The sequence below is a fragment of the Eucyclogobius newberryi genome, unplaced genomic scaffold (genome assembly GCF_026437365.1).
Source record: "Eucyclogobius newberryi isolate DKJ021-1_F unplaced genomic scaffold, fEucNew1.0.hap1 SCAF_20, whole genome shotgun sequence".
Lineage (NCBI taxonomy): Eukaryota > Metazoa > Chordata > Actinopteri > Gobiiformes > Gobiidae > Eucyclogobius > Eucyclogobius newberryi.
The window spans coordinates 13706597-13725979 of record NW_027315835.1 but is presented as its reverse complement, the minus strand read 5'-3'; the positions used below and the strand labels follow the sequence as shown (position 1 = coordinate 13725979).

The 19383-nt window shown below is 38.6% G+C and overlaps 2 protein-coding genes across 2 annotated transcripts; both read left to right on the top strand.

The window, feature by feature from the left end:
* The first annotated feature begins 2192 nt into the window (after nucleotides 1-2192).
* On the top strand, nucleotides 2193-6368 carry pus3 (pseudouridylate synthase 3). Its single transcript, XM_072456673.1, has 6 exons — nucleotides 2193-2659; nucleotides 3112-3389; nucleotides 4131-4314; nucleotides 4459-4568; nucleotides 4652-4824; nucleotides 6122-6368. The coding sequence occupies exons 1-6, from the start codon at nucleotides 2336-2338 to the stop codon at nucleotides 6358-6360; spliced, it is 1308 nt and encodes a 435-aa protein (XP_072312774.1). The 5' UTR covers nucleotides 2193-2335; the 3' UTR covers nucleotides 6361-6368.
* Nucleotides 6369-6600: 232 nt separating this feature from the next.
* On the top strand, nucleotides 6601-9882 carry dcakd (dephospho-CoA kinase domain containing). Its single transcript, XM_072456674.1, has 5 exons — nucleotides 6601-6832; nucleotides 7302-7414; nucleotides 7839-8042; nucleotides 8389-8476; nucleotides 8746-9882. The coding sequence occupies exons 2-5, from the start codon at nucleotides 7303-7305 to the stop codon at nucleotides 9029-9031; spliced, it is 690 nt and encodes a 229-aa protein (XP_072312775.1). The 5' UTR covers nucleotides 6601-6832; nucleotide 7302; the 3' UTR covers nucleotides 9032-9882.
* The last annotated feature ends 9501 nt before the right edge of the window (nucleotides 9883-19383 follow it).

Here is a 19383-nt window from a genome sequence, read left to right as displayed (position 1 = left end):
TGGTACAGCAGATAAAAGTATTCTTTTGTAATATATATGCTGGAAGTGTGAAAACGTTAAGTAAAAGCTGCACTTCTAGAAGTTAAAATACAGTTAATACAGTTCTACAATTAGGTTTTTACAACAGAAACCACAACCTCATTTGCTTGTTTACTTTGATATAGTACATTATACAAGCATTTGTTCTCCTAATAAGTTTACACGTTTGCGAAACACTTGGAAATGTCACTGTCTCTTTCTTGGTGTTGTTGTGCATTTGCTGTAACAGGAACTGCACAACAGCCCTCTTTGTTTTTGTTCTGATGTGACTCCTAAAGGACACATTTCACTGGCTGGAAACAGTCTCCTGGTATGTTTAAACTCGTACCATATGTCGTGAGGCTGGCTACAAACACGTTGTCCGGAGCTTAGACCTCAGTGATTGATGTAGGATGAAGCTGTCTCTGGTCCACGGTTTTAACATTGGACAGATTTGAAAAGTAACACTACGTTCCATTGCAAATATTTATGCCATGGTGTGTCTCAAACCACTTTTTGTTAAATACAGTGCCATTGTGTGTCATCAATTAGCAATATTGTCTGATATTATGGCGAGAGCATTCCTAAGACAAGGCCATATAAGGCAAAGTAAGGCAGAATACTTTCAATGGGTATTTAACTTCACTTATAACAGTCCACTTTCCTAGACAATTACGCTTATCATAGCAAATCAGAAAGAGCTTGGGAATTCAAAACAGGAAAAAAGAAGAATTAAAGGGGAGGGTTGTGTTTTCTGTTCTGTTTTTTGTCCTGTGCCAATGATGGTAATGATTGGACGTCCTGTTTTGATTGTTTTTTGTGTGTTGTTCCCATAAAATGACTAAAGGAGAGGCAGAATGTGGCGTCATGGGTTGAAACAGCGCTTTCTTGTGGTGACAGTAGTTTTTGGCTTTAGTTCAGAAAATAACAACATTGTGTTTTGGAAAACAAATTTAATGAGAAGGCAAAGCTCATGAAAAGCCTGAATAAAGAGTCATAAATGCAGTTTACATTGCCAGTCGCATTTCTACGTACAATCATAAAAATGTTGGAACATTATGACTGACATATTTTACCATGTCATGAAAACTATTCCCCACAGTTGGTCAAATTGATAATCTTGGTAATTTAGTCCTGCAGTATATCATTTATTTACCATTGCAATAAGCTTGTGTTGACTAAACCCTATCCCAACATTTGCAGAACTGCTTTGTTCCTGTAAAACATGTGACTCAAATTACTAAGTAGAACGGCCTGAAGGGTTCTGGCCTGACCTCTGAGAAACCCAAAAAGCGTAAGTCCCAAGTCTGTCTTACTAGTGAATCCGCTGCTCCATGCTTTGGCCTGAAGGTGCTGGACCGCACAGATGTTCCCCAACCAGATGTGAGAAGCTCAGAGAAGGATGGCAGCAGGAGCCCAGAGCGAGAGCTACCAGTCACTGTGAAGGAACTGAAAAACACAAAGACATGTACTGCTTTAAAAGGGGGAACTCAGATGCATTTTAACTTGATTTAAAGGTCAAAGCTTAACATTAGACATGATTCAGAATGTATGCGCGCAAGTAATATGTCAACATAAGTTTGGACATAAAGTCTTTGCCCAAATATGGTCACAAGACAAGAGACTCAAGTAGGATTCAAATGCCATGCCCAACTATGCTCTGTCAGCAGTGCATTTTTACAGTCCTACAGTAAATTTCCCCCTGTCTAAATTGCAACTGTACACTTCAGTAAGCTATTATATTAGTGTTGTCAGGATATAGACATTTGCTTCACAACAGGCGGTAAAATGTTGAAATTTATCTCACAGTTCTAAGAAAAGGTTTCATTATTATCATACACTTAAAATGCTTATCCCACAAATACACAGCCAATTCCTTAAACTGCACTGTAAATCAACTCAGTGCTATTATATTAGCTATTTTATTTGAGTTATGTATATTTGCTATTTTATTTGAGTTATGTATATTTGCTATTTTATTTGAGTTATGTATATTTGCTATAATTGACTCTGTTAAGATGCATATAGTTTACCAGAGCAGACCAGGGCTCCGCGTTTGGTTTTAGCTTTGGAAAAAAAGAAAAGCGAACGAAACATGTAGTAGTGTTTCTGTAAGACTACATTTCCCAGAATCCCTAACCGGAAACGATCCCGTCGTTTAATTCAGCCCCGCATCAAGTCGTTAACCAGCGTGCTGCAGAGGAAGCGGTGGAAAAAACTTCAACAACATCTCTCAAAATTGCTATTCTTCAGATATTCTAAGATTGTAGGACACTTTTGATACAGCCTTCATAGTTTGTTTGTAATCGTGAGTGTTATGCGTTTGCATAACAAGACTCAGCGTTTGCCGAAGAACATGAGTGATGCTAAAGATGAAACGAACAAGTCCAATAACAAACAGAAGAGGGAAGGCAAGAAACGTCCCTTTGACTTTTCAGTTCACCCCAGGCGTCATGTGGCTCTGAGGCTGGCCTACCTGGGGTGGGACTATCAGGGCTTTGCGGTTCAGGACAACACGGACAACACGGTGGAGGCCAGGCTGTTTGAAGCTCTGCTCAAAACAAGACTCATCCAGGACAGACAGAGCTCAAACTATCACCGCTGTGGACGCACGGACAAAGGAGTCAGTGCCTTTTCGCAGGTCTGTTTACTCGGAGTCAAATCTAGGGGTGGAATCGACTAAAGGCATGCCTTGTCGACCGATTAGTCGACTAAAAGAGGGTGTGGCAAAAGCTTTCAGAACTATTCTAACCCAAACTGTGCTCAAAAGTCTAGAGCTGCACAGGAGTTCGTGCAAAAACAGTTATTTATACAGAAACGTATGAGTAAACAGTGTGTTTGTATGATAGATGTATATAAGTTAGATTAAACTCATTATTCATTCCAAAATCATCAGCAAACTTGCTCTTTATATTCTAATGTTTGCTATGGTTCAATATAAATTATTTTCATCTAAATGTAACTTTTTGTTTTTTTCAATTAATGAACTACACGACTAAAGGAATACTGTCCTATTCAAATGGTGTAGAAATATCTGAGAAAATAATGCATTTGTGATCTTTGTAATGTAATATTGTTTTCTTTTTTTTTTAGGTCATAAGCATTGACTTGCGCTCCAGTCAGTTTTGTGGAGGACTGGGGGTGATGCTCCCTGAAACTGTGGATGCTGCTGCCAAAGAAAAAGCTTCAGAGTCGGAGCTTCCGTATGTGAAGATGCTGAACAGAGTGCTGCCTCTGGATATCAGGGTTTTGGACTGGTCTCCTGCGGCAGAGGGCTTCAGTGCACGCTTTGACTGTCGGTCCAGAACGTACAGATACTATTTCCCCAGAGGGTGTTTGGATGTGGATCTCATGGCTGAAGCTGCAAAAAGGTGAGAGGGATTTCTGGAAGTGCACACTATGTTAAAAGTGCACGTTTCTTTCCTGCTTGTCTCTATGGAGATGTTATTGCTCTATCTGATTTTTTTAGTGTTTTTCTACTGTTATGAGATGCTAAGACCAGTTTTCCCTCCATACATGTGACTTGTAAATGCTGCTTACCTCCGTGAAAATATATACATTTAATACTGTACAATGGAACTTTTTGTTTTAGTCTGATGCTTATGCTGATGCTTATATCTGGAATACAGAGCAGCCATTAGCCGCTTTGCAGATATTTTGATACTTATAGGGTTGATTTTTTTTGGTATTATTTTACCCAAATTATATAATTTTAACTCATCCACAACCTTTGTTCTTTACAAGCTGAATTATAGAATGATGTACTCTCATTCTGTGTATTGCCCTTTTAGCACTTAAGCGTTCAAATAAAGCTTTATACATTTTATTTAGGTAGCAAATTTCATCCACAGCATATACTCTAAAAAGTGCAAATATCTCTCTTAATATTCATGAATAAAATCATTTGTGTGAGCGGTCTAGCAATGTACAATTGTAGTTATTTGTGAGATGAAATGCAAGTCATACCAATGGGATAATCATGGATTCCAAAAAACGGCAGTGAAAACATGCATTTAACTTGATTGTCATTCATATTTTTCATCACTGGCCAAATAATCTGACCAAATCCATCTGATTAAAACACCTAAAATGATTGACATATTATATTACAGATATGAAGGAACACATGATTACCGTAACCTGTGTAAAATGGATGTTGGTAATGGAGTGCTCCAGTTTGAGAGGACCATCCTGTCTGCTTCAGTGCGACCGGCCAAACCACAGTCGACCAACAGCACAGACCCATACGAGCTCTTTATATTTGAGATTAAAGGATTGGCTTTCCTTTATCACCAGGTAAGTGAAATGCATAAAGTTGTGTTTTTCATACGTCACAACTTTAGGACACAATTTGACACCCATTAAATGTATTAGTATTGTGTATTCTTTATAGATAATATGTTTACTAAAACAGAAATATAACGCTGTCTTATTTGGCAGGTGCGGTGCATGATGGCCCTGCTTCTTTTAATAGGACAAAAACTGGAAGACCCTGACATTATTGACCAACTTATGGATGTTATGAAAAACCCTAGGAAGCCTCAATACAAGTTAGACAGTTTATTCATACTAGTATTTTATTACTGTACATTTTTTATTGCTTTCTGATTATCTTTTTTTGCACCTTTTCCAGCATGGCAGTGGACTATCCTCTTGTCCTGTTTGATTGTCATTTTGACGGTCTGAGTTGGACACAAGAGAAGGAGGAGGTGAGCTACACCTTGGCCATGTTACAGCAACACTGGACACAGAGTGCGGTCAGAGCAAGTGTCCTGTTTGGGATGCTCCAGGATTTGGGAGCAAGAGGTACGAAGTTACACGAACCAATATTGTTTTGACAATTGAAAAAAAAAAAAAAGTATTGCCAAGTGTGGAAATTGTACTTTTATATTGTATTGTACTTAGATATTTACACATGTTCTTGTACTTGTAATGGAGTATAATTCAAGCCATGTTATTGTAATTGGATACATTTTCAAACTCTACAAACGCGCATAACTGCACATTGTGGTTTAAAACGACTTAATTCAGCTTTAAACAGTTTCATCAGTCAAGTTACTAAATTATTTTAAAAAAAAAGTAACTAGTGCTTTGCAGTGTTCTCTTAAAACAACAAAACAAGAAACATAAATAAAAATAAAGGAGAAAGACATTAAACAAGAGAAGGCACACTAAGTTTAAAGTCAGTCAAATTTTTCAACTTTCAAATTAAGTCCAAATGTGTTTTGTTTTTTTCCCCGTATGTCAGTTATAATGTTAGCCCAGTCCTTAATTGTCAGCCCAACTTGTGTCATCAATTGTTTTTGTGACGGTCTTTTTCTGGTGATGGTCTTCTGCAGCCAGAAGTATAATCCAAATATATTTATTTATTGGTTTATTTAGGGGCCGATACAAAAATATTGACTAACTGAGAACAGCAGCCCGATGCATGCATCAGTGCTTTTAGCCGGAGCTGCACTTGTCCCTAGAAGGGCTTTTCACACACAAAAATGTTGACATGGACAAAAAAAATACATTCAAAAAACATTAAACGTGAGTGCAGTGCTGCTGCTGGCACAGCCAAGATTTAGTTTATTTTTAGTATGCACTAAAAAACATTTTTAAATGGACAATGAGCGTATTCTATCAATTAGAACTCTTCACAGAAAAGGTTGTTTTGGTGAAGCATGTTTTACGAAAAGGCACTTTACAGTCTCCAGATGAGACAGTTCTGTAGTTTATAGATACAGCTGCTCAAAGGCTTTGAAGCCAAACCATTAACACATTAAGAAAACAATTTGAGAATGATAAATATTTGTGCTTCAATAAAATGTTACAGTGGTGGAATCTAATTGTTTTTTTTGGTCAAACACCTTTAGAGCCAAGTTGTAAAGGCTTTTGATTTCACTTTAGCGTACTCTGACTAGACATTAATTTATTGTGTTCATGGCAGAAGTTTTGAGGCCCAAATACATAGTTGCATAGGGTTTTTTTAAAGTGTACACCTTTACTTAAGTACAATTTTGCCAACACCACATGTACTTTTAACTTTTAGCCATGTAACTGTACTTTTACTTTGTACACATTTTTAGTTTTCTTTCCACCATTGTTTATTGCTCCCCAGGTGCCGAACCACCAAACTACTGCTTACTTCTTGAAGGCACGAGGCAGAAAAACTATAAGCCCTTGTTGGAACGTCCATGCTGTGAGAGTTTGGAGTCCAGGATAAATCATTTTGTGAAAAGGGGCAGACTGGAACGGGAAGAAGGAGAGAATGGGGATGAAGCCGTCTTCAAGGGAAAACGTTCAAAACACACTCTTAATTCATTTAGTCCTTCAACAGACTCAGGAAATAAAACATAAAGCAACAACTTGTTTATAATTTGTTTGTGTCTTGTCAGGGTGACTGCAATATATATATTCTAAGTTTTTAAGTTTCATTTCAGAGAACACCTAATTTTGTTTAATGTAAATAAACAAGTGTGTTGCAGTTATTTTTAGTCGGAACTATTGTTTATCATCTTTACCACACGGAGGGACTTTACTGTTACACATGTTGAAGCTAAGTGGCTAGCTGTCAGTCGACAATGCTAAAGTTAGTAAGTTGAATAGCATTATTACGTTTAAACACACGGTTAGCCAAAGTTATACGTACCGTAGTTACATAGTTACGGCAGTAATTATGTTTGGGCGTGTTGTTAATGCCGTTGTGACCTGAATCTTGACTTTTTAGCCTGATATTAGCTGTAACATACTGTACCAGCCCCGACAGGTCGAGAGAGTCCACTTGGAGTCCTCAAATAAAGTAGTTGAAGGAGCACTTTGCATTTCAAAGGTAAAGCAACATTATAACTAATTTGATGTGGTATAAATAAATCCCTAACATGAAAGTGAAGCCATTGATTAATTAATAGAGAAAAAACTATTGCATTTTTAATGCAGCCTAAAGTTTGACAAATGTTTCATTTTTTGTGTTTGCTGAAATTTGGCCTGAAAGTGTGTTTCTGTCAACTATAAAGTTATTTCTGCCACAGTCTGAAGCAGTTTATGGCTTAAAGCAGCAGGGGGCGCTTTATTTACTCCAACAAGTACATCATGTTTTTTTTGAGGGACATTTTCATTATATATTACCAAACAAAGATAAATCAATAAAGTAAACACATTTGAGTGTTATCGCTAAAATGACTAAACAGATGAATAGATTTACTCATTTACTTTCTTAAAATGTAGTGTTCATACTACAGGGTATTTTGTATCTCAATGTTCATTGTGTTAATTGTTTTTACCTACTGCCGTTCCCTCAGGATGTTCTTGGTGGGGCTGACGGGAGGCATTGCCTCAGGGAAGAGCACAGTGTCTTCAATGCTGCGTGAACTTGGCTGTCCTATTATTGATGCAGATGTTGTAGCCAGAAAAGGTGAGGTTCTGGTTGTATAGTGTATATATTAGTAATATTTGTACACTACAACATGTTGTAATAAGGACATGTGACAGCCGTATACTTATGACCTAAAATCCCATATCTGCACATGAGAGACTAGCTCATATTGTAATCTAATGTCTTGTACTGGAACAGTTGTAATGGACATAAAGAGGTTGAGCCTTTAGGAAGTTTGTTACGATGGACCCCCAGAGACAAAGGACATGAATCACAGCTGTCTCTGCTGACTGGCGGCGAGAGATTTACTCATATCAGAATAAAAAGGTCACACAACTAGATGAACAGTTATGTAAATGGATTTGTACTTGGTGTTTGTACAAGTTGGTAATTAGTCAGACACACATATCTTGTTAAGTATGTATATTAGACTTTTATTACAAATTAAAACCCTCTGATGCAGTTGTGGAACCGAGTACTCCTGCCTACCACCGTATAGTCCACCACTTTGGGTCCGAAGTGCTGCTGGAAAATGGAGAGATTGACAGGCAGAAGCTGGGTCAACTCATTTTCAGCAACACGGAGAAGAGGAAGCTGCTGAACTCCATCACACACCCAGAGATCCATAAAGCCATGCTTAAACAGATACTGTTCTACTTCCTTCGAGGTGAGTGACGAGTCGTCTCTGCCCACTTCGTTAAAGCGAGCTGTGGATGCTGTAAGTGTCAGGCAATTTGTCACAAAGAATTTGAAACGCTGTCAAGCCAAATCTAAAGATGATTGAAAATATACGATTAGATATTGTTTTGAAACAGAAATAACTTTCTCATTACATAGGAACAACAGACATCCAGCACAAGGCTAAGGGCTTGAAGTTTAGGTTAAAATTACTTCCTCTACACAAATAGTTTGTGCCTGCCAAGTCATTAAGCTAATTGTGTTACATTTTAGTCCACAGTGTTAAAATGTGTTTGTTCTAATTAAATCTGTTTCGCTGTGCTTCCCCTCCTAAGGGTACCGCTACGTGGTGCTGGATGTGCCCCTTCTCTTTGAGACCAGGCGCCTCACACAGTTCCTTAACCACACTGTAGTTGTTTACTGGTGAGTGAGAACCTCATTTTTCCTCCATTCTCCATCATCCCCAGGCTGTTGGTTTACAGGGGTCTGAATTTAAGATGATAAACAAGAACAATTAGTATGTGTTTTTGACATAATCGGCCCATTAAATTGTAACTTTTCAGAGTTATTGGCTGCACTCCCCGGCTGCTTCTTTTTCTTCCTTGTTAGTCCGACTCTGCGCCTGTGCCCTGTGGATTTTTTAACACTCCAGCGGCACCATAAATAACCCCCGGTTGTCTGTTCCTTTTCAGTGACCCTGCCACTCAGCTGTTGCGCCTGATGCAGCGGGACGGCCTGACCCAGGAGCAGGCGGAGCAGCGCGTGGCTGCACAGATGCCCCTCAATGAGAAGCGCGGCCTGGCCAACCACGTTATCGAGAACTCGAGCAGCCGCGAGGACACCCATCGACAGGTCCTTAAGCTCCACACCAAACTGGAGGACTCCATGGACTTCCTCTTAGTGAGGGTCATTGCCATTGCTGCTACTGCCGGTCTGGGTGGTATACTTCTGTACGCGGCCAAGATGTTATTGTCTTAACAGTCAATAGGGCTCTTTCCATAATATGGAAATATGTTTAAATAGGAAATAAGTGAAGGCTAAATGGGGAATCAAAGGTTAAGCCACTGACTACATTTTGCTGTGAGATTAGTGTCAAACGCCCAGTTACAGAAAGCAGTGGTAATACTGGACTTACATACATTAATATTAGCATTACTTGCACTGACAAATACGGTTTAGCGTGAAGGCGTGCGATTTTGACAAACTGAAGTAGTACCTAACCTCAAAATATGTACACGCATCACCTCCGTTTCCAATTACATTAGGAAAAAAAATGCCTTTTTATTTGCACCAGTGACTCATACAGTTACAAACATTCACTTTTGTTATACCGTTAAAACCTTATGAATGAACTTGTATAGATTGTACATACAAAGCACCAATTGTGCGAAAAATGCTGTACTTTATTTTCACTTTTAGTAGTCTAGGAGTCACATTGGCACCTGTAAGTTTTCTGCTCTAATTTTAATTATTAAGATAACCTCTGAATCACCAAATGCCAGAGTGGTCCTTCTCAAACATGTTCATTTGGATGAAATAGCTGCTCGTAGTGAGAGGAATCTTAATTGCCGCAAAAAAAGTCATTTATTTTTGGGGGAAATATCAAGATTGCATTAATGACTGTGTAATGAAGACAAATGTATTTGACAATCTGTTTTATTATTTTTAAAGTATGGATTTCCCTGGACATTTTATGATGTGATTGTTGACGAAGGTATGTTCTCACTGTATTATGTACCTTTGGGAATTACAGTAGTTTTATTTTCCTGCACACTCACTTGTAACTTTTAAGACAAGCTGCTGATTCTAAAGATAAATCAACTCTTAAATTGTGTCTCTTTATTTAATTGCGACATTTTTTTCATTGCATCAAAATAGTTTTTACAGTTTACACATCGCAATAAATGTACAAATCTAAAACAAATATGCATCTATATTGTTTAGAGAAGAATATAAAACAACAAAATATCTTTGTATGTATTTCTTTTGACCAGCTGTAATATCATTTACCTGAAAACTTCCAAGTCTCAAATATTCCTTAAATTATGCAAAGCAAGTCCTCCATGTGATAAATATAATATGCTGTGTATTTCTGAGCATTTGCCTCATCCTTGCTGTGGCCACCTGAGGTTAGATAAAAAAAAAAAGTGCACCCATAGGATCTGGTGGCGACATCATCCTGGCACCGAGACCCCTCTGGCCTTCATGTGGCACTCCTGGCTCCTACACGTTCCCTTGGTCTGAGCCGTGTGAGCGTCAAATCACGCCAGAAATAATGTAAAGTGAAGTGACTGCAGTGGGCGGGGGTCGGTCAACAAATGCTCCACAAATCTGACACATGCATCAGGCGCAAACATCAGTGAGACAATGAGCAGCTCCTATACATTTACCATGTACATGTAGAATGCAGGGGAAAAGTCAGCTTTGATTTGAGAACGCAATGAACTGAGAAAGAGCTGTCAAAAATGGTATTGCAAGAGAGCAAAATGTATTGACGTGAGTGTGGACCTCTGCAAAGGCATCGATCTTCACCCGCAACTTCAAAGATAATTGTGCCTAAACGGGCTCCATTATTTTTTATAGTTTGGGGTTAATAGGCTTTCCTTTGAGGTAGAAGGGGAAAAAAGTCAATCCACATAATTAGCTTTTTCGTTCAACTCAATTCGTTTCCTCCCTTTAGTTCTGTACCAAAATTCTTCTGTTTGAATTGAATATTTGATGCTAAATGAACATAACATACATTTTAAGTTTAAAACAATGTAAAAAGTGATAATTTCTCAAGTATTTATTTTTGAACGATAACTTAAGTAGTTCATCATTTTAGATTTGGTTCATAGTAAACTTCAATATTGATCCCATTGAGCTTGGTAATAGGAACTGACTTCCTGGTCAAAACTGTATAACGAACAAGCTCCGCCTCTTTATAGAGTGACCTTTCACCTTAACAAGCAGCGTCAAGCCATTGTCATTTACATGGTTTTATATTTGGAAAATGTCTATGCAAAATTTTAGAACCTTATACTGTATGTTTGACTCGAAGTCTTTCAAATAAACACTACTAAGTACAGGGATCTGGGCGGGGATGGGTGGTAGGTGAAAACAGGAATTTTCTGAGCACTCAATGCAGGACAAAACATGCAAGAATCAATCAAAATACAACTTTGAGTATATTAATGATGATGGAAAACAATTGATGCATGGTTAAAATCTAATAAAAGTCAATGTTGCGTCTAATGTTAAGGGCAATGTTTAATTCATTTAGAAGATTACTGATCTGAAAATGAGTTCTGATATTTGATATGATTCTTCTTGCGTTCAGATGTGGATAGTCTATTCTTAGAGAGGCTCTTAAAGCCGGCTCTGCGGTGATCCAGGGGGGAGCATGCTCTCCCGAGCAGCCAGCTGTTGAGCAGAGATTTCCAAGTGTTCGTTTTCTCAGTCTCTTCTTCTCAGACAGACAGAGGCCAGATGCAGACCGAGGAAGGCAGGACTATATCTGTACCAGCAAGTGTGAACGCTGCAGGCGCAGAAGGGCGGCTGCGGCGAAGTGTCGATGTTGAATATAAATTGGGTTTAATTCTGAAGGTGTCAAGTGAAAAGGTGAACGTCTTAAGGTGCCTCTTTACAAACTTATAAGAGTGTAACCTTTGCGAGTGTTGTTGTTGTTGTGTGTGTGTGTCCTCTCTGCAGGAGAAAAGCAAGTAATTTGGGGACGGCGGGGGGTAGAGTCGTCCATAACCTCACCGTCACGTTCAGAGAGATGTCCCGAGGCACAGCAGTGTGTCAACATTTTGGAATCTCTTGTCTGGGTGGGTTTTCATCATCTCTGTCCCCGCCTGCTGCCACCAAGAGAGGTAACTGGGGAAAATACACTCAACATAACTGAATACAGACTTTTAAACTTAATTACAAGTCCCTAAATCAGTTTCTTAAGCGATATTGACTAAAGCTTTGAAAAGGGAAATGTCAAGACCCAACAAATGCCTGTAAATCAGTCCGTTCCTCCAGACGCCAGCTTTACCCCTTCATATTTAACGCTGGAAATCTAGACAGAATTTGAAATTGAGTTTTCTGCTAAAATTACAGTCTTCACAAGAGTTCAGTCATTTGTTTATACTCCAAAGGGTTCAGAAACAGCTTCAGCTTGAATTGGGGCTCATTCTATGTCAGGCGTTTTGGAGAAGTTTTAATGATCACAATTTTGTTAGACCCAGATCACGATTTTGGTTTGATCACAGTTTATCACATGCATATTTATACTGCCTTAAATACATAACTAATGGTGAGTTCATGCTTGTCCCTGTTGGGTCCTGCATGGTTTGAGTCCAGTTTAGTCCGGATGTGGACTTGGTTTGGTCCTGTTCTAGTTCTGGCTTAGTCCTGGTCTAGTACAGGATTAGTTCTGCATTTAGTCCTTGCTTAATCCTAATTTTGATGTGGTCTTTATGTGCAAGTGTGAACGCATTCTTTAAGTTATCTGCTTCTGCTGAACGTACACACACACATCTCATTCACACAGTAAATATACAGCAGCAATAAACAGAGAAACACTTAATTCACACTATTTGACAATGACACCAAAATGGAATATTGTCACAAGGATCAGATAAATAGAGTAATTGTAGGAGTTGTTATGGTACCAGCCAAACGTAACACTAAAACACTTTCCACTCTCCTACCTTTGCTTGAGCCATTGAAGTAACGCTAGATTTCCTTAGCTTTTACCAGTACCCATATTTTGTCTTCCCATTCTGAGTTGCAGTAATTGAAAGTCTGATTACATTTTCCATAACTCTTTTAAGTTTAAATTATTCACTCGGGGCTAGTATTTCCTTGCTACACCGAGCAAACATCCTGGAGGGCTCGACCCGCTCTGTATTCACTGGAGGCTGCGACGCTTTTCAGCTCTTGCTTTTCAGTAAATTACCAATTAATGCAAGTCACTGGCAGTTATTTAGAATTACAGTACATTGCATTCACAGGCACAAATAGAGTGTAAGATATTGTTAGTTTTTAGAGCTGGGTTGAAATAATAGATTTTCCGATTTTTAATCGATTTGCATATTAATGACCGATTATCGATTCGTACGTCCAAAGATCGATTTTTTTTTTTTTTTTTTTTTTTTTAAATTAAAATTCTTTTCTTTTCTACATTTCCCTCAGTGAACATCAATCTACCTTCAAGAAAGATAATTCAGGACTCCTGGATTATCTTTCTTGAAGGTAGATTGACCCTTTTCATCAGTCTTCCAGTATCAGTAACTACCAATACTTGTAGGATTTGCTGTTTGATATTGATATAATACTAGTTTTAATATGTTGCTTCTCTACACAGTCATGAAGTGAAGGAAACGGTTCAAATACATTTTTAATAACATTAACCCCCGGATCGAATCGAAATCGGATCGAATCGGAAATCAGATCGAAATTGGAACGAATCGGATGGGATCTGAGAAATCGGAAAAAAACGATTTTGAAACGTAAAAATCAGAATCGAATCGATTCTTGAAATTTGAATCGAAACCCAGCTCTATTAGTTTTTGTGTTGTCTTTGCCTTCTTTTTACTCAGACAGCTTTAGAACTTCTGTTTGTCTGATTTCTGATAGTGATTTCCTGTGTATTGCACAAAGAGTGTGATTGTGAATGGATTTGCAATCAGGCGCAGTTCTCAACACAGACTCACAATTTGAACTCAATTCCTCACCTATTTTAGAACAATTTGATTGATTTGGTACTTGCACATAAGAGTTGTAGAAGGGTTTGAGGAGACGTAATGAGCAGAACTTGACCGTCTATTCATTCATGCTTCTCCTGTTGCAGTATTTAAAAATCCTGGCAAAAAAAGAGACTGTTGTTGTTTATCGCATTATCCTGTATTTAATATTTGTGGTCAATTGGGTAAAAGTATTGTAAGTGAACTGGACTAAGTGAACTACTAAAGTTCCACCTCTCCACATTTTGTTCTCACTTATTGTCTTGAAAGAATGCCAGGATTTACACTGCTGCATTTAGAAACTCGACACCATTTCTATGACGATGTCGAGAGATAATTTAAACGGCTACATCTGCCACAAGCAATTATACCACCAAGTCTTTCTAAACTTCTTATCCATGAAGTTGTGTTTTAGTGACTTATCAAAATGAAAGGCTGTTTCTGCTCTCTCTTTGGCACTGATAGCTTGTTTTTGTTTTGTTGTTGTTTTAAACGTCTCCTTAAACCAATATTGTAAACCAAAAGAAACATGTTATTTTGGTCCAATCATAAAGGATGACATGCAAAATATAGTCCCTCATATAGTCCCTCATAATGAACCTGCAGATGCAAATTATTGTATCTTATTTACTCTTGTAATCGTTTGTGAGATTAAAAAAAAAAGGTTTGATACCTCAATGCGTATGGTTCAGGTTTACCTCTGAACAAGGTCAGTGGTTCCCAAAGTTAGGGTCGGGACTGTCCAGGGGGGTCGTAAAGCATGAGCAGGGGGTCGTGAGATAATTTCTAGATCTATTTAAAAATATGACACTGTTGAGTCTTATTTTTTAATTGAAAAACATGTGTATTTTAGTGAAATTGGGCCAAATAACACATCAAACTGCTAAAATAAATATAAATAAACTTAATTTTAAAAGGTTTACAACTTGAAATGTTTACAAATGTCTATCACATTTTACTGTGGGGGTCCCGAGTCGGTTACATGGTTATTTTGGGTGGTCCCCTGAACTAGAACGCTCCTGTTTCTTTTCTTTTCTTTCTTTTTTGTGTGTGTGCAACGCTTAGGAAAACCAAACTTCACTTGACTATTTTAGTTGTCCAAATCAAATGAAACTTAGGTCTTAAAAACAAGATTAGGGCGTCACTTTCCTTTAGCACAGCACCTGTTGATGAGAGCCCAACCAACGGCTCTGACAAACACACAGAGACACTAGGGCCCCTCACAATGCGTCGTGGTGGCGCGTGAGCGTGCGTAACAAGTGTTGTGCTCTTGATCTTTGCCATCCCTTCGCCATCACCGCTGCTGCAGATGTTGCTCTTGCTCTGCGGCCCGTGTCAGCGCTCATCCACAGCGGCCCCATCGCTGAGGCGAAGAGACAGGCAAACACGCCACTGTAGCGTCCCGGGCCACATGACTCACGCTGTCCCTGCGCGTTAAGCCCCGCTCACTCAGGGGACAAAAGGGAAAAGAGGGCCCCTGAGTCACGCTGGACCGACCCTAGACCTGCCCCCTCCACCACAGGACACGGGGGCAGGTTGTAGTTACGTCACTCTTTTGCGCACGTGTTTCTGTCTGAATGGCAGATTTCTAATACGTTGTGTAATGCTTTGGAAAAACATAGATTCATCATATAAAGCTTTGCCCTGGAGAAACTGTTAATGTCTTTATGTGAGTTTGACTTTTACATTTAGCTTTACACAGCTGCTTTATTTCAAGAGCATGTGGGGTTAGAGGTTTGGCTATAGGCTTAGTCAATTCCTATTTATTTCTTGCTGACACGTAAAATTGTTTTTTTTTTATTTCCATTTGGTAATTAAGGAATTTAGATAATTGAGTTTTTTTTTTAGTGTGGTCCCTGCACTGAAGAGCAGCAAAAGGACAATTTTCATATAATTGCTACTCTAGGGATGGTCCAATATGATGCCGATATGTCTTACTGTTGTGGTATTTGCCGATATGGATAATAACACCACACACACATGAATGGTTGAACTGGAAATGGCTGTGGCTCACACAGTTGGGGCAGTGCAGAAAAGAATATTGGTGCCAAATGTCGGCAGAAGTATCAACATTGGATCGATACTGATATCTGGGGGAACCTACTGATATCCCTAATATACACCTGATATTCCATCTCTACTGTAAACATCCAAGTAGCACCCTGGCCTTCAAAATGTTTCAAGATCCATGTTCATCGAGAGGCTCATCAAGTTAACATCTTGTCTTCTTGCGTCGTCATTGTTTAGTAGATAGTTATTTTTTTTCTTCTTTTTCTTCAAATTATAGATAAAGAGATAGAAGAAGAAAATCATTGTCAAGTGTTAAGTGTCAGCAGCAAACATATTTGACAATTTGAAATCACATTCAATAGTGAATAAACCTATGGATTGGAGCAGATAAACTTGCCTGATGATAATTCTGCTGAATAGGCCGTTAATCATCAGAGCACTGTCCATTTCACAGTCAGTGAAGATTTGTTAAGATCAATTCAAAAAATGTCCTACAATCGCGTTCATTATTATCACCATTGTCAGCTTGAGCTGGAGCTAAGTCAGGTCCTTTAAATCTTAAGCTGCTACGTTCAGAGAAGAGGCTGTAGACATGGATGTTTATTGCCATTGAGCAAAGTTCACAAACATAGGGACTTGTTTCGGCCTTAAGGGGCAACATAAAACAATGAATAATAAAATAATAATAATAGCAACGTCTGTAAAATCAAATAAGGCATGCATAAATTAAGAATTTACCAATAAAATAAAGTACAACTAAATATGGTCTTAGTATGTACACAGAAATTTACATTTTCTTTTTTTCTTCAACAAATGGTCGGAAATAGTGCAGAAAGTGAAGGTGCATGAATAGTATTGTTTGAGAAATTGTTAAAGTGGCAGGTGTCATGAGTCCAACGGCAAAGGTGAAAGAAACTGTTCTGAAAGTGTTCTGGTCCAGCCGGACCGTGGCCTCCTGCCTTTCTGCTTTCTTGAAAGAGAACTTTCAAAGTGTCACTCTCTGCAGTGTGTTGTATCGGATAGACCCCAAAATGCTTTGTTAGTAACAAGTGAATTATTTATGTTGTCTTCTATCATAATGGCTCATTGGGTAGAGCTTTTACCCCTGAACTAATTTGGCTGAAGCAAACATCCGATCTGGCTTTTATCTTTTGCAGTTTTTGTCCAATGTCAAACTTTGCCTCTGACTTTTAACACTATGTTTTGTAATCCACTGTGTTTTTATTTATTCCTATGCTATATTTTTTGCACTTTGGAACCTTCTTGTTTTTAAATGTGGCTAATCTATAACTCAATTTAGATTGCTCACCTTGAAAAACACGCATTCTTAAAGACAGTGCGGTCGCCTCTTCACAGATCTGACCTGTAACTTGGTCTGGCGGTGCCATGCAAAAAAAAAAGTGACATACTGTGTATCATCTCCATTGAGACCAGCAAGTGGTGTAACCTCCACCAGAAAAGTTACACAGCGCACCTTTACAAATAGTTTTCCCTTTGACAACGGGATCATTTTAGCTCTGGAACATAAAACCATTTCATTTTGACACAGATGTGGAGCCTTGAGATGCTAGTTTTAAGGATCATCAAACTGGTGCTGCCCATTGTTCAGGCAGGAGTCCATTAGTGCATTTAAGTGTAGGCAGGTGGCTGTTTTAGTGGGCGGAAGTGTACGGGAGCATGAAGGGGCAATTTAGCTTGACAGTTAAAAGTATCTCTCTCTAATTTGGAATCTCCCCCTGGTGAGAAACAACACTAAGCGCTCATTAACGTCACTTCAGGAGGTCGGGATGTGTCCGAGTCGCTTGTCACCACACCTTGAAGACGAAAAGACAATCTCACGAGCACGCCTGACCTAGACATATGCAAAAACGGGCATTCACGCGTTCTGCAGGCAACTGATAAGCGCTCACGCCTCAACAATTGGCCCCTGTAAATGTCAGGCCAAAGCGTCTCCTCGCACTGATAGTGAGTGGGCGGAGGGAAGCGAATGAATCAAACATTTCCCTGAGTTACGTATGACTAAAGTGGAGATTCGCCAAATTTAAACATCTTATTCTCAGCAAATCCGTGTGTCTCATGCAAAGAAATGGGTGCACTGTAGAGAAAAATGCAGAAATGTTCCAAAAGTGGAGCAACTGATGCGGATTATTATGAAAAAGCTGCTTAAGCAGGAATGCTTATCTTGAGCATATAAACCTGCTTAGTTTTAACTGAGATGAAAATGACAGAAGGAAAGTTAATTCTGTCATGAGTCATAGTAAAAAAAAACATGTAATAAATGTTCATATTTTTCTATAATTCAATGTTTTATGTTTGATAGAAGTCAGAGGTGGGTAATTGTGAGGTAAAATAGTAAGGTTACTTTAAAATATTACTGTAGTAGATGTAAAATGTAGTGACCCAGTTCATTAAACAACATTAATAAATGTAAATAATCAGCAACTTCTACAATTATGATAATTTTTTAGTTGTAGAAGGATTCAGATGCAGTGTCACTTGGGGACCTGAAGACCAGTCATTACTAAACAAATTACATAAAATCGAATTTTATTCTAATTGGACTGAGAATAACAAAATAAATCAACATCCCACTCAATTTCAGAACAATGTATTTGGGCCTCAAAACTCCTGCCGTGGATACAATAAATTGATGCCTTTGGAGCAAACGTCTGGCTGGAGGGAAGAAAGCACAAACTGAACCAACAATAAAGCACTGGACCCAAATTATAACTGACATTCTCAAAATGGAAAATATGACCTTCGGACTATTTGAAACAGGACTTATTTAACAGACTTTAGACTAAATTGGACATGAGCATTGGACGGTTTGTGAGACTTTTCTGTCTTGTGCCATTGTTGCCGTTTTAGTTTCTCTCTCAGTGTTCTGTGTTTTATGTTTTGTTGTGGAAATAAAAATACATTAAACAGAGTAAATTAATTCATTAATTGCAGTTTAAAATGCTCTCTCAATGTTCTCTCAAAGGATCATAGCAGTCTAGTAGTCAAAGTATCATAGTAGTCAGAGATAGATTCCTGGCTCTGGATAATTTACTGAAGGTCTCTCTCCACTCTTCACCCCATTTCACACTTCCATCTGCCCTCTCAAATAAATGGGCACTGTGGGCTCAAAATAATCATTAAAAACATACGTTATTAATCCGGTCAACAATTGTACGTATACATATTTTCAACTGGCGCTGTGCTGTGGTAACAATGACACATGAAGTCAGTCGTCTGCACCGCGTCCTGTCGGGGAAGGTTGTTTAGCGAGGTCACCATCATACCCAAACAAACGTCTTGAGGGGAGGTTATGCAACAGAAGCGAAGAAGGATCGCCCATTTCTGAGAAGATGCAAACTGTCAGGAGACTGCATACAATACAACTCTATTGTTCATGCAGTTTGAATTCATTACGAATCCTTTGTGAGGCCGTGTGAAAGTGAAACGCGTGAAACAAGTACGGAAACAAAAAAACTACAGACAACTCATGTCTATAATAAATAATAAATGTAAAATGTTGCCTCAAAAGAATGACACGCCCATACTGCACTGCATGCATTTAGAAACTAAATTAGCTGCCAAATTAACAATTTTTGGACGATACTG